The sequence below is a fragment of a genome, unplaced genomic scaffold (assembly GCF_019419815.1).
Source record: "Pyrus x bretschneideri cultivar Hongxiangsu unplaced genomic scaffold, Pyrus_bretschneideri_v1 Contig71, whole genome shotgun sequence".
NCBI lineage: Eukaryota > Viridiplantae > Streptophyta > Magnoliopsida > Rosales > Rosaceae > Pyrus > Pyrus x bretschneideri.
In genome coordinates, this window is record NW_025999811.1 from 606925 (window position 1) to 626867 (window position 19943).

General features: G+C 36.0%; 2 protein-coding genes across 3 annotated transcripts; one reads left to right on the plus strand and one right to left on the minus strand.

Annotated features, from left to right (window-relative positions):
* Positions 1 to 83: 83 nt before the first annotated feature.
* On the minus strand, positions 84 to 12987 carry LOC103956877 (nodal modulator 1). The gene is made up of 27 exons (XM_009368929.3): positions 12696 to 12987; positions 12541 to 12606; positions 12346 to 12432; positions 12080 to 12136; positions 11901 to 11965; positions 11627 to 11796; positions 11277 to 11338; positions 10902 to 10985; positions 10488 to 10647; positions 9730 to 9845; positions 8783 to 8911; positions 8006 to 8077; positions 7736 to 7831; positions 7578 to 7655; positions 6864 to 6992; positions 6338 to 6511; positions 5971 to 6174; positions 5758 to 5871; positions 5415 to 5662; positions 5105 to 5150; positions 4768 to 5016; positions 3877 to 4107; positions 2524 to 2615; positions 1645 to 1873; positions 1112 to 1465; positions 762 to 835; positions 84 to 646 (listed from the first exon to the last, which is right to left on the minus strand). Exons 1-27 carry the CDS (start codon positions 12801 to 12803, stop codon positions 541 to 543), a joined length of 3600 nt encoding a protein of 1199 aa, XP_009367204.2. The 5' UTR covers positions 12804 to 12987; the 3' UTR covers positions 84 to 540.
* Positions 12988 to 14902: 1915 nt separating this feature from the next.
* Positions 14903 to 19873, plus strand: LOC103956891 (ribonucleases P/MRP protein subunit POP1). 2 transcript variants are annotated; one of them, XM_048574385.1, is made up of 11 exons: positions 14903 to 14997; positions 15142 to 15777; positions 15896 to 15992; positions 16143 to 16250; positions 16320 to 16550; positions 16956 to 17074; positions 17154 to 17645; positions 18039 to 18147; positions 18227 to 18813; positions 19234 to 19401; positions 19508 to 19873. In XM_048574385.1, the coding sequence occupies exons 2-11, from the start codon at positions 15335 to 15337 to the stop codon at positions 19701 to 19703; spliced, it is 2550 nt and encodes an 849-aa protein (XP_048430342.1). In that variant the 5' UTR covers positions 14903 to 14997; positions 15142 to 15334; the 3' UTR covers positions 19704 to 19873. The 2 variants fall into 2 exon arrangements, with proteins under 2 accessions (XP_048430342.1, XP_048430344.1); XM_048574387.1 differs by having other exon boundaries at positions 14909 to 15033.
* The last annotated feature ends 70 nt before the right edge of the window (positions 19874 to 19943 follow it).

The window sequence follows — 19943 nt, forward strand, 5'->3', positions numbered from 1 at the left end:
ACGATGGTGAGTCCCATACAATTATAAACTCGATTGTGTTCTTAAAATCACACTTTTAATTTCAAGATAAATGAAAACTTCGATAACGTCAATAAAATGTACTATGATTACGGTTCTAATCGCGATTTGAAAACAATTAACATACATAATATCTGTTGTTAAGATATGCAGGTTCATAACATACATACACATGCCTGTTGTTATGAAATGTGAGCCCTTTCAGGCCCCCCAACTCAATCCCGCCCTTATCAATCATCCTGTATGTCACTAACCTTCCGAAAATACCAAGACTAATCATCTTAGAGTTGAAGGCCAAAAATTAGGTCATGAAGGACCACAACCATGGTGGGAATAAAAAAAATTTGTATCACAAAACCGTACCTGGCTACATGACGCGAGGATAAATAAACCGAGTGGCTCTAATTTTCTAAAGCTCTTTTCCTAGGCTAAGATCATCTTCAACCTCCAAACAGCAAGGGCATATCCGATTCAATATTAGATATTACCCGAGGTGCATTTCTCTTAGGCACAAACAGATATTCAGTAAGTCTTCTTTCTCAAAACGGGCTTTCGTACTTCCTTCTTTGCAGTTGTGATGAATCCAGGTGTTGGTATTCCCACCGTAGATTGGTATAAGTCCTTCAACCTTCAAGGTGAGGCATAATAAAAGTAGACAACAATTACAGCATGTTCATGAGCACAAAAAGGACCAGAACCAGTAAGCAGCAGGTGCAGTTGGAGGAAAATAATATAACAAATACCTTGGAATAGTGGCAAACAGAGCAATCACTGACACGCCGACTATAAGAGGGAAAACTGGTGCCGGAGTCAACTCCTGTAGGTCATGGAAGTGGAAGAGGAAAAACAAAATGAATATTTCGTTAGCTTGACTATTAACTCGATTCATAGCCTCACATGCAGAAATTGAACAATTCTAAACAAGAGTAAGCACGGAAAGAGGAGATGTGCCGTTTCAGAAATTACCATGAATTAGAAGCATCTATGTGTATGATGGTTGAAGAAAATAAGAATTGTGGTATATAACTTTACACCATTACACTTTCACAAGATTGTCAAAAAGCAATTGGACAGTGAAGTTGAACAAACAAACCTGTTTCTGCTGATCCTCCTCAAATGCATATCTGAGTGGGCCAACATGTATGCGAGTATTCTGCTCTAAATCAACCTCGATAACCTCGGATTTAAACTTATGGCTGCTTGACGGTAGGCCATAACGAAGCTGCAGAAGGTGCTTACCCTTGGGTAAGTCCTTCACCTGGAAAAAGTTGGAAAGCGGAAGAGGGAAGACGGACTCAGTTATAGATAGATCACTAGATTTGATTTCCACTAGTAGATGTGGATGCAGTTCCTTTATTCTCTTTCCTTCAACATGGCAACTTAAAATAGTTGTGTCTGGTTGTTCAAAAACCAGAAAATCTAATCCTTTGATATCCTCGTGGCCAACCTACAAAATTACCAAAACGCTGAATAAATAAATAATTAAATATATACACATGGGAAGCAAAATTATCCAAGACTTTGTTGCAGTCTTCAATTTTATTTTTTTTCAGTTTCTAATACTAGACTGATCTTTCCACTCCAAGGAAGTTCGTTCTATTTGATAAAAAATTGCTAGTTGCTAACCGTGATAGGAACATATTCTGGTGATGCACGCTCAATTTTAGCGCTACCCAAACCATCCCTTTTCACTACTTTGATTACATAGATTGCGTCAGGAAGAAGTCCTCTCAAACGATAACTTCCGGATGAATCAGTCACTGTTTCCTCATAATAGCCTTTCGATTCTGATCTGGCCTCAACTAACACACCTTCTTTTGGTTGGCCAGACAATAGAGTAACGACACCCATGGCACTGGAAAGAGTATAAACCAACTTAGCATCTCACAGAAAGAAGCATAAATTAATTTCAAATCTGTATGTTTCTACATGGTTACACAGATAAAAATTCTATAGTACCATTATAAGTACAAATGGAACAGGTTTGGTTTTAAAGATTTCAAAACTTGGACCACGCATGCACAGAAAAATATGCTGTGATGTACATAATATGGATTAAAGTCATTTTGGAAAAGAAAAAGAAAACTAGTTAAAAGTTAAAATCACAGTAGCATAAACTCATTAGATGATTACCAAAAGTGAACAACAATGACTAAAAAGGGAAGGAAGCAAAATCAATTGGTCAAAGTTGTACTGCACAAGAATTGCATCAAGTTTCAAATCAATTTGATCAAATCTTGGCAAAGGAGAAATCCGTGGATAAAATTGCTACAATCCGGAAATATTTTAATCCACAGATCCAACAAATTCCTAGTTCCAATATTTAAGTTCCAAATTGTAAAAAACATGTTGTTCAAAATTCTAAATATGAAAGAGAGAATGGTTTGTTGATGTTTATACGTGCAAGGGCAATAATAATTTTTTTTTTTTTTTTTTTTTTTAACATGATCGCATTGTTACAAAATATTTATGCAAACTAAATATAAGAGAAGACTAATGGAAAACCTGTAAGCCACTCGAGTAGCCAGGAAAATAGCTTCTTTAGACTCCCCAGAACCAAGATCTATCGCCAGTGCCGGAGGAGAAAAGGCAAACTCCTACAACACGTCAAGAACAAAAAAAAAGTCCCTTTTTAGGTGGAGTAATTAATTGTAGCCTAAGCTTTGGCAAACAGATAAACCATTTAATCAAGAAGTTGTTATGCGCTTTGTATTATGATCAATCTTGGCAGACCTAGGATTTTATTTTTATGGGGACAAACTTACACTATTAGGGCTCATTTAATGTCTAGGAATGGGTTGGCTTGGATAATCCACTAGATTCAATGAATGTTGAATAGAAGTATGGATGTCAACTCGCATATTTTTGTCCAAGTGATCACAAAAGATGGAGAGTAGTCATGAAGAAAACTTGTCCCTCACAATCCTACCATTTTTGTGGGGATTAGGAGGGATAAGTTTTCTTCATGATTTCTCCATCTTCTATCTTCACTTGGACACAATATGCAAGTTGGCATTCATATTTTCATTCAACAATCATTAAATTTAGTGAGTTGTCCCAGCCATGCCAATCCTAAATATCAAGCGAGTCCTAGCAGTACTAACATAATATGAGAAAAATAGAGTTAACTAGCTTGCAAATTATACAAACAAGACTCCAAATGTCAAAGGCAAAACAAGTTTACAAACCCATTGCATGTGGTACCCAAAAAACTGACTTTTGAAGTAGAAATAATCAAGTGTTTTATTTCTCTTTTGAAAACATCTTTTTTTTTTTTTTTTTTTTTTTTTTTAAGTTATCTTTAAAAACAATGTAATTTTGTAAAGAACCCAAAAAATTATGACACAAATACATAGGATGTATACAAGTCTTGCCAGCATGTACTACAAAAACATCAGTCCTTAGAAATTATATGTCAGATATACTTACATACACAATGTAGATAACTGTATTATATGTATTTATTACATACAAAATGTAGATAACTGTATTATATGTATTTATATATATAATATATATCCAACGGACTTTTGCCTAAACTAGCTTTACAATCATTTCAATTCCAATGTTATTTTAGCAAGATACATGGTGGAACTCAGTTTTCTTACTATTTCTGAGCCAAGGTGAACAATGCAAGTGTTACTAGATTTGTGACCAACCACAAACATAAGATAAAAATAACATAAATGGTTTTTAGTAAAATGATTGATGATTGTTGAACAAGTCTTGTAACATCATAATGCATTCAAAATTATTTAACCCGTACATTCTGAAGATCCAAAACAAGGAGATTAAAGAAAGAGAGTGCAGAGTAGGAAGAAAAAGCGAATAATTAGCATGCATATCCTAGAAGGGTACCTTTAGCAAAGGACGGAGATAGAATGTCCCTGGAAATAAGTTGTTAAACAGGAATGCTCCACCAGCTGCAGATACTGAGTTGTTTCTGTAGCCATCATCACCACTCAAAGATAATAACACTGAAGGAATAGGCTCTTTAGCATCATCTTTAGAATGAATATTTACAGAAATTTGGCCAAGCTTCTGACAAGAAAAGGAATGAGGCCCAACTTGTTTTAAATGGTACCCAGGCTGCACAAAATGGATGGCATTAGGTTGATATCACGAATTGTAGTTTCACGTATTTCTTGTACTCAGCTCACAAGTGAAAATGATCTTAGTTCATTCCTCACTTATCATTAATATTACAGTTATAAAAAGTGTACAACCATTCGTTTATATTATCTATGTACTTTTAACAACCAATTGCAGTGTACCAAGCCAGAAAGAGAGAATCTTAATGATGGAACAAAGATATCAACCTCTTATTTGTTCTTCATTTAATTCATCCGTAATTGAGAAAAACAAAAAGATGTAAAAGTAAGCACAAATATGTCAAAAAGTTAAAAGGTTGTTGAATCACAAGTTTATTAGGAAGGTTTATACTAACAATCTCAAGACACAAAGTGAAGGGCAAGGTCTCCAAGATTTGTACCATCTGAATTATATATCTCTTAAATTGATGTACTAGATTTTCTTGGTCTCCTATATAGCATGTTTTAATCCTTGCAAATTCCAAATAAATTTTACAAACTACCACCTAGAATCCAAAAAGTGCACAAAGTGCAAATACCAAATATCAAGTCATGAATATTCAAATGCATCACCTTCAAGACGGTTAAAGAAGGAAAGTACACCATGACAGACACTTTATTGAAGAAAGTAAATTAAGGTTTTAGTAGATGTCTAAACCTTTGAAGCCTCAACACGGTATGTTATTTCATCATATAAAGGTCCCCCAACAAAAGAGCCATCCATTCCCGTAGTAGTTTCAAGTACTAGTTCACCATCCTTAAGTTGAGCAATCTGGCTATCCCCAGAGGCAAGAATCTTAATATGAACTTCAGAAAGAGGGGGAGAGACTGATCCTTTAATATATAAACCCAATCTACCAGAGAATGGAGGGATTGAAGCTTGACAGCCATCATTTGTAATTAAGACCTGAAAAAGAAATTTTTTTAGAATAATCTTTGATAGAAAATAATAGACTTACATTTCTTTAGTTGGAAAATCCAAAACCAATCCATACATGATGTTGTCTAGGATAAAACAAGATCTTCCTCGTCTCATCAGTTCTGCACAACATCACAGCTCAAGTCAGAAGCAAAAGATGGTGAGGTAATAATAGCAAACCATTCAAAACAAATGCAGTACTAAACCAAGTTTTCTTTGCAAGAAAGAGGAAGTAAATCTTTAAAAGGATAAGTAACAATTCAGTGCATAAGAAACCAACAAGAAGAGGATATACAAAGCACAATATGTAGAAGACACATCTAAACATTTGAGATGTGCAAGAGCCATGACTGCTTAGTTATAAGGAGAAACAATTAACTATGAACCTTGGATCCCGAGGAACAAAGGTAAGTCTTTCTCCACGATTGGCCCATGCAGAATATTCATACAGTACGGCACTTTGATCATTTCCACTGGAAGACAGCCAAGCCGTGGTCTCATCTATAATACTACCCCCCGCATTCAGAATATCCACAATGAAATTCTCAGGTACCTCGCTGACACCCTCAAATGAGCTGGATGAAACATTGATTTGTCCTTTAACAAGATACTTTTCTCCTTTCAGATAAATAGGCTGCAAAAATATATAAAAGATGTGATGGGAAAAAGATTTTACGGAAGCAAGGTCACAAGAAATGAAAAACAAAAAAAAGGAAGATAACACTGTACCAATGGGTTTAAAGTATCAATCTCAATTGATGAGCTCCCGAAGAAAATACACGAGTTGACAAAATAAAGTTCATGCACTCCAGGATATTCTATACAAATATTCTGGGAACCTTTCTGCAATTCATAAAGAGGAGGAAAAAAAATGAATTTCAGATGCCCGTGCACATGCATCTTAGTTTAGATCACCGGGGCTTATCAAATAACAACACAAACCTTAATTTTCAAATTGATGGAAGAACCATCTGGCTGAGTCATATAAGCATCTACATCATGGGTGGAAATTACATTGACCCAGTAGCCTTTTTGAACAAATTCAATTCCTTCTACATCATCCACACCAACATCCACATCAATGGAACTTTTCTCCCAGCACCAATTATCTTCAACAGCTGTGGGTTCTTCTGAATTATGTTTGACCTAACATAACAACATACATTCAAAGAAAACAAGCATATTAATGGCAATAATACCAAATGAATGCTAGTTCTGACATGCACACTTTCTTTTATCATTTCATAACAACGTTCTGCAGCGCATAATAGTTCAAAATAATGTAATGGCAATAGACGAAGAACTGTACCTCAAATCTGTATTTCCCTGGTATGACACTTTCGAAGTGAAATTCACTACTCTCGTTAGTCAAACTAACTGTCCTCTCTTCATTACGTTTACCAGCTAAACCAACCAGGGTAACAGAAACAGATGCACCACACTTCTCCTTGCAGGTTACAGTTCCACGAACATTGACCAATGCCTTAATTAATGACAAAAAGAGAGAAATATCAGAACATAAAAAAAAATTATTAAGAAATTGCACATCTAACATAAGCAAGCACATGTAGAAACGTTCAGATTTTATATGTTGATCAAAGAAGCAATTTTGGTGGTCATTTCATTTGCGCTAATAATTACTAGCCAAATGAATAACCAGACCAACCAAATCAAGCTGAACTTTGATGCAAAGGTTCTCTATTCATGGTGAAACGCAGCTTTAGTGCCTATCTATTAAGTATGAGCAAGCATTGAAGATTCAAAGATAAAAAAAGAAAAGAAAGTCATTATATTTTATGGAAAAACAATTATCCATATCATTTAAGAAGTCTTACCTGAGAAAACTTGACGTTCAATAATGGATTTTTTACAGCAACATCAACATAAGATGGCAAAAACATTAGACCAGAAGCACTCTCAGGCGTAGCTGCTAAAGCAGATAAACGATATTCACCAGGTGTAACCTGGGCATAAAAGACAAAGATGTAAATTCAATAGGTAAAGGGGTTAACTTTGGATCCACAATGCATAAGCCAATGAACGCGTGGCTGAAAACCCACCCAAAAAAGGCAAGCCAAAAAAAATATAGAGCACAAAATCAACTTGCTAAATTGATAACTGCTGCTTGCACAGAAAAAACACCTAAGATCGGTTCTCATAAGTTGTACTTCTACACCTTATCAACTAACCTTCTTGTACAAATGACTAAATTGGTTTAACAACACTTTTCTTTATAGGAAGTTCTAAAGTGGTTCAAGCAGTTCTATGCTTAGAATCGGATTCTAAAACAGGAAAATGTCAGTTCGTGGATCAAACAACTTTGCAACACTTCATATAAGAACTTAGTTCACACTTGCAAAATCAAACACGTATAAAATAAATATGAAGGAGCGGAGAGTAATTGATTCTGGCTTCAATCATTGAGAACTGGACCAGTACCCCTTCTCTTCCATAACCTCAACCATCTCAATATCAGACAAGACAGTACTTGTTTCTATACAGGCCCAGAAATAAAGAGCACATCCTTATTGCACATCAAGCTAACATACCTCAAAGCAGAAATTTCCACTTCCATCAGTCTGTTTCACTTGAGGTTTGACATTTTCAGGGCCATGAGTCAAAGCTACCTAAAATTTAAATATAGCAAGTATTAATCCTGCATATAAGTATAACACAGAAAGAGGAACATAGGAAATGTGATATTTACCTTTGCCTTGTAACCAGCAGTAACCATATGAACCACACCACAGATATCATAGGAAACTGCTTTAATATCCATAATTGAAGCCATATTCGGTAATACCTGGATCAGCCAGCAAAGTAAGAGCAAAATAACAAAGTGCAATTCATTATGATGAAAATCACCTAGTTAAACGCAGAATACTAACATTGTAGCTTCTAATAACACATATGGATGGTAAACTTGTTATAGAATCAATGTACAAGTTCAGAAAGAGATTCCCATAAAATACTCTACCAAATAATCGTTCAAACTGCTGAACTTGTAATGCTCCTTTGTGGCTTCAATTGCATAGCGATTGGAAGTAACCTGCAACATTGAACAGCTAAGTAACCTAAATTCAATACCAATAAAAATAACAATAGTATGTCATCTAGTTTGGATAAGGAGGTGTTCGAAGTTAGAACCATCACGGATGGACTTATAAATCTTTTAAGGAGGTTGGATGCAACCCATCTGTTTCTATCCTGATCCTTTGTTTTGAAAGGATAAAGACCAGTAGACCACCCAAGGTATGCATTCTATCCTAGACAATTGATCTTAGAAGGAGCATCACTTGCAATATGTTCAAAGAAGAAGACTTAATACGTGCCTTTCTTCCTGTTGGCGTATCATGTGTTTTACTGAAGCTAAAATGTAGTTTGTTTCTGTGCGGAGTCTCAGGGAAAGATTGAATGGCCCACATCTCGTATAGTTGTTTAAGGAACAGCTAACGGTAAACACCAAGGCACTATTAGCCATTCCTTGCGCAATTATACAAGGAAAAGAAGAGGAGAATGTTCATCTTTTTTGACTTGCCTAATTGCACTTTTGAATATGGCATACCATTCTTTTTTAATTTTTGAGAATGTCCCTTAGGTGGAGGTAGAAAGGCCAAAATGTTGGACATTTGATTTAAACTAAAAGCAAGAAATTTGAACAAAAAAACAGCTATGAGCTTTTGGCCTTTTTCATTATTTCATTGTGTAACAAGAAAGCCAACAGGAAGGAAGAAAAGTAGATACATAATTATACCTGGTCAAGTTTGTAATACCCTTGTTTGTCAGTGATGGACCTTTCATGGCCATCAACTATAATTTTAACACCTTCAACGCCTTCATCATTTCCATCCACAACTCGGCCCCCAACAGAAAATCCAGTGACCTATGCAACAAGAATAAAAGATAAAGCTGTAAAACATATGCTAAAAATCACAACACAGCACAACATAAAAGTAACTAATGTCAGCATACACAAATAAATTAGATAACATTTTCAAAGGGATGGAGGGGCTTCCAATTGTCTATCTAATTGAAATCGGTGTGAATAACATATTTGTATCATAACTTTATACAGCTATACATATTTGCAATATGACACTTTCACAATGAAGAATGGGCAGCCAATCAATAGATTTAACCCAAACCACATGAGGTTAAATGACTTGTAAGAGTAATGTAAAGTTTAATCTTGTATACTTTGAGGGGGCCTGATTGGTCCGCATAATGAGTTATTTGGGAATGGACTTCCATACATATTCCTAGAGGTTGGGAACGAAATGGTTCCAATCCTTTGTTTGAAAATTCTGGGAAATGGTAACAAGAAAATACATTTTATTTCCATTCCTATGTTTGGTTTGTGTAGTAATAGGAATTAAAGTTTTTCCTATTTTTAAATAATACCCTTACTAAAGAAAAAGAAACACCAAAGAATATTTAAAGACAAAGTTGTAGAATGATTAGAATTCCCTCTTCATGGGAGTTTGAAACCCATGTGGTATGATTAGAGCTCCCATGATTGCACTTAGCGACAATGGGAGCGGAATTATATACCCATTCCAAGCTCAATAATAGAAAAAACACCAAATGTCTGAATTTTGACCAAATAGGCCTCCATGCATCTTACCTGGAATATTCCAAGCTCAATAATGGAAAAACACCAAATGTCTAAATTTTGACCTCATAGGCCGCTATGCATCCTACCTGGAACTTCTGAGGAACTGTCACGTGTTGATGCTCAACAGTTACTGACATGACAGGAGGTGAAACATCGAATACTGTGTTTTCACCCTTGTAGTAAGGTATGAGCTCATATGTTCCTGCAAATGATTCAATGAGACTGAGCCCCAGGTTCAATTTGAAAGCAGTAATGTGTATGATGAGCATTTTCCAAGCAAGAGTGCTTCAAATCAGATGAATCTTGAAATTTCATTAACAGAATAAGGCAGCGCAATAACTAGGATTTCTGATGAAGGTAGCAAGGCAGTGATTAGCAAAGAAAATCATATAAATATTTGTCTGAACATAAATGTTCTGCTCTTTGTCTACACCCACTACCCCTTCTTTTAACCTTTTTTTTTTTGGGTGGGTGGGGGTAAGAGCTGTCATTTTATTCACCCACAAGATTTTTCAAATAGGTTATCCAAGGAAAACTAAATTGTGGATTTCTACAAGAATCGCGAGCATCTATTCGGCTGACCTACACATTGATGTGTAAGATTGTTCACTAGTTATAGAAGAAAGGCCAAATACAGCTTCTATATAGTTTGTTGGCCACAAATTTGAAAAGTATACAATCTTATATGATCTAAAACACACCAATCAGTTACACATCTCAATGGAACATTATAATATATAGCTTAAATAAGCAGAAGAGAACAAACAAAGCGGACACACATGGGGAAAAAGTGCAATGAAACTACCAAAAATAAAACAAATAAACAGAAAATATACATAATTACCACAAGGTACTGATTTAAAAATGAACATCCCATGATCATCAGATACAGCATGGCAGAGTGCCTTCCTCGTTCCAGAGGCAGTTCCAGAACCTTGGGGACAGTCTACCTCTAAGACGTCATCTGAGTGTAAATAAACGTGAACTCCCAATATTGGATTTCCCTACCCCAAACAAGAAAGAAGAAGAAAAAAATCAGTCTATAGTACAGGTAAATGAGCTAGAACTCCAATGCCACCTCACCACCATATTAGGGGGAACCAACATTAATTAGAAGAAACATCTGTAAATAGATCAAGCTAACTCTTGTACTAATGGATAGATTTCTCAATTCATTAGATGGCAGATATGTAAGATAAGGACTTGTAGACAAAGCAAACTGTATATTGAGCAATCATCTCTAAAGTAACATTTTTACCTGAGAAACAACAAATCCACGAACATCATACCCAGGGACAAAGAAAATGTCATCCACTACGTCATTTCCGAAACCCAAATTCACCTGCAAGAAGTATATTAATTCCACATGAGTGGCATATAAATTAACAAAGGCTTATCAATGGAACTGTAATATAATCTTATGAAACTATGTAACATAATATAACTTTATAAAACCAAGTAACTATTATAATCATAAAACCAAGTCACATGTTGTGAACCAAGTAACTTAATATAAGATCATATACTCTTATTTGCCAAGAAAGGCCTTGTGAATTCAATGGGAAAGAAATACAACACACAAGTCAAAAAGAAAAGTAAAACAATATGGCATAAGAAAGAATAAGAAATGAACCTTTGTTGAACCTCTTATTTCAACTTTCAAGTCAGGGTGTGAAGCACGTAATTCATATTTTCCTGCACACAAGAAGGATATAGCAAAGTCATTCATTTGCTGAAACAATGGACTAAATGAGAGAGGTGAATACAAGGAAATCTTTCAGTAATAAAAAATGGTCCTAGAAACCTAATCACAATTAACAACCGATGCATGAAGAAAATTACAGTTTCACAAGGACACCAGATCATAACTGTCAAGTGTACAGGACATTGGAAAATAATCAAATCACAATATCTGTTAAAGAGTATGTCACATATCGGAAAACTTTATGAGTTGGAATATACACAAAGCCTCAACTTTTGTACCTGGAATAATATTTTTGAACATGTAAACACCCCCAGCTGATGTTATAACAGAGGAAACAACATCACCAGTATCAGACAAAAGTTCAACTTCAATATTTGGAGGACCTCCATTTTGAATGGAGCAGCTCCATCCGCCAACGGCTCCCACTACTCTACCAGACAAGGAGAACCTACCCACATATACCACAAGGTAATTTATTCCAAAAGACCAAAGCAAGAAGGACAGAAATGCTTATAAGATCATGCAAACTCAAATAAGAGCAAAAGAACACACCCTGTAAACCGAAAGTTAATATCTTCACTGCCATTGCAGCCAGAATCGTCAACAACAACAGGAACCTAGAAAAGACTACTGTTGTCAGATTTCAGGACAAGCGCAAATTTTGAGTCAACATGTCACATATAGGATATCAGGAATAGATAGAAATACAGAGAAAAGAAAAATTAATAAACCTTGTCTGGGTTCCATGACCATCCCTCTGGGCCATTGATTTTAATTACAAACGAACCCTGCATTTCAAAGAACAGCAATGAGAACCAATGAAGATATAATAAAAACGCAGAAAGTTTCAGTCGAGTAAGCAACACCAAGGGTATGGCTTTTCGCGATCTCCTCTGATAATTTAACAGACAACACAACATCATCACTGAAGCATGAGAGCACGTGAAATGTAAAGATCCAGCGAAATCCGACACCGAAAAAGAATAAGAAATAATACCTTGTCATATACGGGAATGAAGTAGTAACCATTGGGAGCACATTGAGTGCTATCCTTCAACAACCCATCAACTGTCCGAAGCTCAACCTAAAATCCCAAAATCAATTTGTTACTTATTCGATATCTCGTATCTGGGCTTAGATTGGTGACGAAAATGCTGTAAAATTCAGGCACTAATTCCAAAAATTGTTATACCGTGATGTGAGAATAATCCAATTTAACATCGGTGGGCTTCCTGACCTTGATCAGAGAAGAACTAGCCTGCAAGTTTACAGTGGCGATTACATACTCGATCAGGTAAAGGGGTAAAACCCATTAACTCTAGCAGTGAAAAAGATGAAGTCTTTTACCTCGACGAAGCCGCCGCAGCCGTGGATTGAATCGGCGAAAGTGGTAGAGAGGGAAGAGATTGCGAGGAAGAACAAGAAGAAGGCTGAGGCGTGGTCTTTGATGCCCATTTGGCCTTCCTCGTGTGTGTGTTTTTGGAGTTGAGAGGTTGGCGAGGGCCGAGAAGATGCGTTTCTCTGAAAACAACGACGCTGATCTGGCTTCCCTAGTTTATAGGATCCATCACTTAAAACAAAGGAGAGAGAGAGAGCTGATAAATCAGTCCGAGTCCTGAGTGGAGTTTTCAGTCCGATGCCTTGTTTTTCTTGGATACAGAAAGTGTTTAGTTCGCATAGGATTATGAGGAATTTTAATTCTTTTTAATGAATATAGAAGTTTTTAATTAAAATTTTAACTGATTTTCAGAAATTTAAGAAGTATGATAAGGATTTTTACTACCTGTAAAAGTAGGGATAAAAATACTTGCAAGAGTACAAGGTTATCGTAATATTCCACATGAATTGAATGAATAATTTGTGTTTAAAACCAACTCTTAATAATTATTTAAAACAAAGTTTAGAAAATGTTCATTTTAGAATAATAAAAATGAATTTTAAAATAAAACAATTAAAGAAATTAACTAGAGAACAATTTAAAAGAAAATCAATTTGTAAAACCTAAGGTTCACTCGTCACCATTACATCCTATGCAATTCTACTAATTACTTATGAATTTCCACGTACATGCTTTGAAAATTAGGTTTTCCTAATGCATATTTTCCTTGTGATGTTCAAGCGAAAACGTATATTTAACATGCAACCCGTCTGTGATGTTCAGATTAAATATAAACACGCATAACTCATTAAACTTTGTGAAAAGCCCTTGAACAACTATGCGTGATGTTCGCCTTAAGTGAACTTACAATTACTAATCAAAAGAATCCCTCTTCAATTTCAGGGTGATGTTCCAACAAAAATTACATCAAATTATTTGTCTAAAAACCCTAATGGTCGCGAATCATTAAGACAATTAGATAGTTTAATTAGGGTGATTAATAATTCAAAGCAAGCATGCATCTATTCATAAGCAAATTAATAAAACCACATATTCATGCTAAGACTCGTGGTTTCATCCTAGCAAAAGAATTAGTTATGAACAACCATAAAACAAAATATTATTAAGAACAAAGATAGAAAACACGTAGAAAATAAAATTGAATTGTCAAAGGCTTGTGCGTGCGTTTCCACCTCTCCTTCCCTCCTACCCGTAACAGTCTTATTTATACTATTACAGAATAAAACCCTAAAAAGTCTTAGAATAAAACTAGGAAACATAATAAAATAATAAAACAGGAAATAAAAGGTTTCCTATTTAAACTAAAATTCAGACTTATCAGGAAATCAGACTTTTGACTAAACAAATCAACTCCGATTTGGTCCTAAAATGTCACTTTTGAAAGCTGGAGACGTCTCCTACAAATCCTCAGAAGGAATCTTCATCAAAATATTATCTTGACCTCCGAAATACCCAAAACGTCAAAAAACGTTAATCTAAGAAAGCTACGTGCTGAGCCTTTATTTTATCTCCATGGTCAAACGGTTTGATAGAAAAGTCTGAAACTTTGATACAATCATCTTGAAAGAATCACTAACATCCTCCAATTAAAATCACTTCAAAATTCATCCGTTGAATTACTTTTTACTCCAGAGGAAGTCGCATATCCTATATTGAAAATATATAATAAAGTATAAAAAATCTACCAAAATAAATAATATATTAATACTAAGATAAGGGTAAAATATATAGTATAATATGAACTCATCAATGTATTCAATTAGAATTTGAAGATAATTTATTAAAATCCTTAGAAATCATGATGTATTCAATTAGGATTTTAAAAAAGTTTATAACATTTTAGGTGTATTCAATTAGAAATTGATTTTAAAGCATTTGAGAAAGTTGAGGAATTAGAGAGAATTGGAGATATTTTGTAGTGTATTTTAAGCATCCATAAATCTCACCTCTATCTATGAAATTTCGAGGATATTGAATCAAAATTTTATATAAAATTTTTACAAATCAATTAAACTCTATAAAAATTCATGGATTTTTAAATCCGTTAAAGTATCTCAAATTCTGAATTGAATACGTCCCTTAGTTTCAGCCGTTGAGATTGATCCAACGGTAATCAATTAAATTGCTCCAGGTATCAAACAGGCAGCCGCTTGCTCGTGTACCTTTTTCCCTCCTTTCTTTCTCCACCCTTCTGCTGCAAAATCCCTCTCTCTCTCTCACCTGTTCTTCTCTTAGTAGTCAGGTCGTCAGGTACCCTCTCTCTCTCTCTACTTGCAGATTCCCATGGTAAGGTTTTATTCTTTATTTTTCAATATTTTCATTGAAATTAATTAACTTTATTCTTGCCGCTCGCTCTCGTTGGCTGATATATAATTTTGTGACGTCTACCTCTAGATAACCAGAAGCTGAAACGCAAATCCAAAGCCATTCAGTTCCGATAATTTCGCAATCTCACATAGTTTTCAGAGTAATAGACTGGTACTGCGAATAGAGGCCAATGATGTCTGAAGAGTGAAGAGGCGATTATAATTTTGTGTGGTGGACTGGTATAATATCGTTCTTCATCTGAGGGGTTTAATTGTGTCTAATGGCTACCGATGGTTTCAGACGGCAACAGTTTTCATCAGCTCCGCCTCGAAAAATCAATGTCCAAAAGTTTGCAGAATCACGGGGTTCAGAGCTTGAGACACTCCATTCAATTGTATCTAACAGATTGAACAATGATTTCCGGTCTCGGAGAAGCAAGAGAAGAAGAACCACTGCTCACGACAATCAAGCCGCCAAAAAAAGATGTAGAAAGAAGCGAAAACTTGATCAGAGTAATGCTTTGATGTTGCCTCCAGAGAAAGATGGCAAGAAGAACGTTCCTCGTCGCATTCGTAGGAGAGCTGAGCTTAAAATGAACCTTGAAAAGGGCTTCTGCACATCAGGGGATGGTACAAAGAGGCTTAGAACACATGTTTGGCATGCGAAGCGGTTCACAATGACAAAGCTTTGGGGTTACTACCTTCCCTTGGGTTTGCAGGGCAGGTAAAACGCATTATTAATTTAGCAGTGCTATTCCTTACTTTTTGCGTATTACTTGTTATGTTTCTTGATAAATACTAATTTTTTTGTTATCTATTTTATAAAATAAAATAAAATGTAGAGGAAGGGGGTCCAGAGCTGTCTTGAAGTGGTTCAAGGATGGAATGCTTGTTCATGATGCAAGCTATCATGCACCTATTCAGTTGGAGGGCCCAGAGGCAGGCATTTACTTTACTTCCTATCTTATGAATCTATTCCTAGGAAATTGTATACCCTTTAATTTATTTTTCTTCAAAAGGTAAAGTGTTGTAATATGTTCTTTTCTGCTACTAAATTATGATGTTACGACATTTTTCATATGCATACAGGATTCGTTACTATCAGTCTTAGGCATGGTAATGGTGCCTCCTCCGTCAACTCGTTTTGAAAATGTTTCCCGTTCTGTTATTTCGGGTCTCACATATGATAATGCTATGGTAAGTTATCCTATTGCACTTTTCTTTGTGAATGTGGATGACTTGAGGTATTGACTACATGACCTGCAGCTTCATCATTTGGGAGCACCTCTTTCAAAACCAATTGCTCCTGTGAACTATATGTGGCGGCCTTCTGGCCAACCAAATAGAGATAATGATGCCACTGCCTGTGAAGGTGATGAATGTAATGGACCAGAGGGTACAAAGCACTCTTCTACTGATCGCCAGCTTTGGGTGTGGATACATGCTTCTGCTCTCTCTGAAGCTTATGACACTCTGAAATTAGCTTGCCAAAAAGAGGTACCCATTCTTTCGTTTTGTTCACACAAATATCAATCGTAAGTGTATAGAGGCTGAATCTCATCTGACTTCACGTCAGAAGGAAGTATGTGATGATTTATGGATCTTAAGATAGAATGCAACAGTACTGGTTTGGTATTTAAATCTCTGAGTGAATGATGATTTATGGCAAATTGGCAATATTGAAACTCGTCTACTACTATGCTTTGTACTTGATACTCTGATAAGCCGACATTTTTTCACAAAATGCTACTCTCAAGTGGTTTATGTGCTGTGCTTAGGTGTCAAAGTTCGCCTCTAGTCGAGGCTTGGTAGATGTCAGTATAGAGAATGCATTGCTGTAAGATGATACTACATTTTCTGAGTAGATTATTTACTGATTCATATAATGCATTATTATCTTAGATGGAGGGCAGGGACATCGTGATTAATTGTTTCTCACTTGAGGGTCAACTTGCAAAATTAGAATGTGTGGGATCAAAAGCATTTCAACTCCTTCAAAGGACATTAATCCCCGCTACCAAGTGAGTTACGGAAAGGATTTCATTGATTTAACAAAGTAATGAGGTTAAAGATGGCTAATTTTGTTGTCTGGCTGAATAGGACTAGAGATCATTCTTGGAAGTTGATGAGACATTCAGCTGCTGAGGCGGATGATGATTCCCAATCTACAATTTATCTTCAAAACGAGGAGGAAATTCCTTCTCATGCAATTTTGTCCCTTAATGTCAAGGATCCTCGCACATTGACAGAGACTGGAAACAATGCAGATGCTCAAGATTTAGGTTCTGCTAGTATACTAGGTGATGTGCTAGGAACTGAAGACAAAGAGGATATTATCTGTGGACAATTTTCAGACAAACCTGCAGGTAGTGGCAAGATCAGAGCAAACAATTTGTGGGATGTTAGCAGTGGAGTAAGCCCTCCAGTGGAAGAGGCTGTTCTTTGCAATGAAGGACATGACCAGAAGAGGAATTTCTTCTGCCTCGATGATTCAAGTTCAGGGGCACTAAATACTTCCTCCACGTCACAGGGCTCACGGTCTTGCCCGATTATGCTTTTGAAGAATAGTAACGGAAGAGGCTTGCATGTTGGGTAAACTCCTTTTTTTCCTGGTTTATTCTTCTATTAGCGTTATGTGGATTAAGTTAATTGCTGCATATTTGATGTTCTTGTATTAATGCTTATATGTGGGTTCAGTGGACACCATTTCTTTTGAGTTGTATGTTCGTACTGTTTATAAACTGTTAATATATTTTGTTTCTCATAATATTTATTATATAGTTCTCTGTCTTTTTTACCCTACTGACTCTTCGTGCAATAATTGTTAAGGTGATGTTCGACATTCTGAATTTCATAAACAGTAGAATGTGACAATCTGTTCTTTTCTGACTCGCCTTAAAATTGCATCACGAACTTTATCATCTGTTCAATTGACTTTCATAATTTTTAAGTTACCTTAGAAGTCTATCACTTATTTCCTTACAGATGGTCTGTTATACTCCCATTAAGCTGGGTCAAGGCATTTTGGATTTCTCTTGTCTCTATGGGGGCTCATGCAATGGGTTTGAGAGAGAAGCGGTGGATTTCATGTGAAGTAAGCATTGAAACTTATTGGGTATAATATTTAATATAAGGTTATCGAACATTCCATCTAAGTCCCTTTTATTTTCTAGGTGGGGTTGCCATATTTTCCTTCAGATTTTCCTGATTGCGATGCATATTTATGCCTCAAGGAAACCGAAGCTGCTGCCTCTAATCTTAAAGAGGAACTGCGTCCTCCAGCCATAAGACCTTTGAGGGTTCCCATTTTATCCCCATGGAATAGTATCCGTGTTGCTTTAAACGAAGAATCTAATGCAGTTGGAGATGCTGAGAGTTTTAGGCAGCAACATGGTGTCAGAAGCAATTCATCATCTAATTCAGAGTGTGGAAATTCTGATGCTACATTAGCTGGCTGTCATGGAAATTCATTTGATGGTTTTGTAGCACGGATGAGTTTTTCACTGACAAATTTCTTGAATGAAATTGAAGGCTGTCATTTACATCTGTTTCCTTATGTGGCTGATAAGGAGACAAGTTTCACGAAGTTTATGAGGGATGAAATCAAGCTTGGTCCGGGCCAAGATCAGTTTACTAGATTTAAGCACAACCGTAAATTATGTTTTGTTAGAGTATTACTTCATGCTTACAAGGAAGGTTTTCTTGAAGAGGGAGCTGTAATTTGTGCGCCTCGACTGACAGACATATCACTGTGGACCAGGTAGTCTATTTTGTTTGATATCCTATAAGCTTATGATTTATCCCTTCAAGTAATATCCTAAAAGCTTATGATTATGATTACAACGGTGGTGCTTGAAATTTCCTCGTCGTTTATTACTAGTAGAGTGGTTTTCATCTTGGTGATTAATGAGTTTATTGAATGTGTCATGCTTTAATGTGCCTGCACCAGGATAAAGGCCAGTTTGAGAGATAATGTGACCTATTTACGTTACGCCTCATTATTCAGAACTTGCATTGATGAAAATTTTCTGAAATTTAATGTAACCGTTGAAAATTTTAATCTTGGGAGTGACTTGAAATTTTATGGCTATTTTTGAAAGACGTTTATACGTATTTAAGAGCAATATTCATGCTGCAGACCAATAATTTTGAAAATAAGCTTCATGTGCGAGTCTTGCAGGTCAGAGAATTTCGATGGAGGACTTCAAATGCCTCAATCTGCTGTGGCATCGTACTTCGCAGAGCAATCTTCTGGTAAGTGGGAACTCCAAATGCCAGAGGACGCTGTTCTTAGAGAAACTCATCGTTCGCCAATAGGCTTCATCACCACCGGTTTTGTTAGAGGGTGGTTAGTTCACAGCCTCTTGCCACTTTACAACGACCATCTTTTCTTTCTATTTTGTTATGCATTCATAATTTGCCGTGTGCTAAGTTGCATTTTATTTTATATGCAGCAAGAAGCCAGTAGCAGAAGCTTTTTGCGAGGCAGTTGTACTCGCTCGTCTCAGAGAGGAACAATGGGATTCGGCGCCAGCTAAGCTAAGACGAAAGGAAATATATGTTCTAGTCAGGAATTTGAGATCTTCAGCTTATAGACTTGCTCTTGCCACCATTGTTCTGGAGCATCAGGAAGATGTCGAATTCTTGTGAGGAGCCGCAGAATATGTGGTTGGCTTGCGTAGCACCACGAAACAATGTTGTTCGAAATTTACTTTTTACTAAACCAAATAGTTCCAGGAAGCTTCATGTTTTTCGTGTCTCGGCAACATCAGTCATTAGTCACGTAATACATATAATCTTTCATCTTTACAAACACTTAACCTTAGTTTGCGGTTTTTTGATTTCGAAGTAGCGGTAGTTGGCGATATTTGTGTGATCGTTGCCACTAAT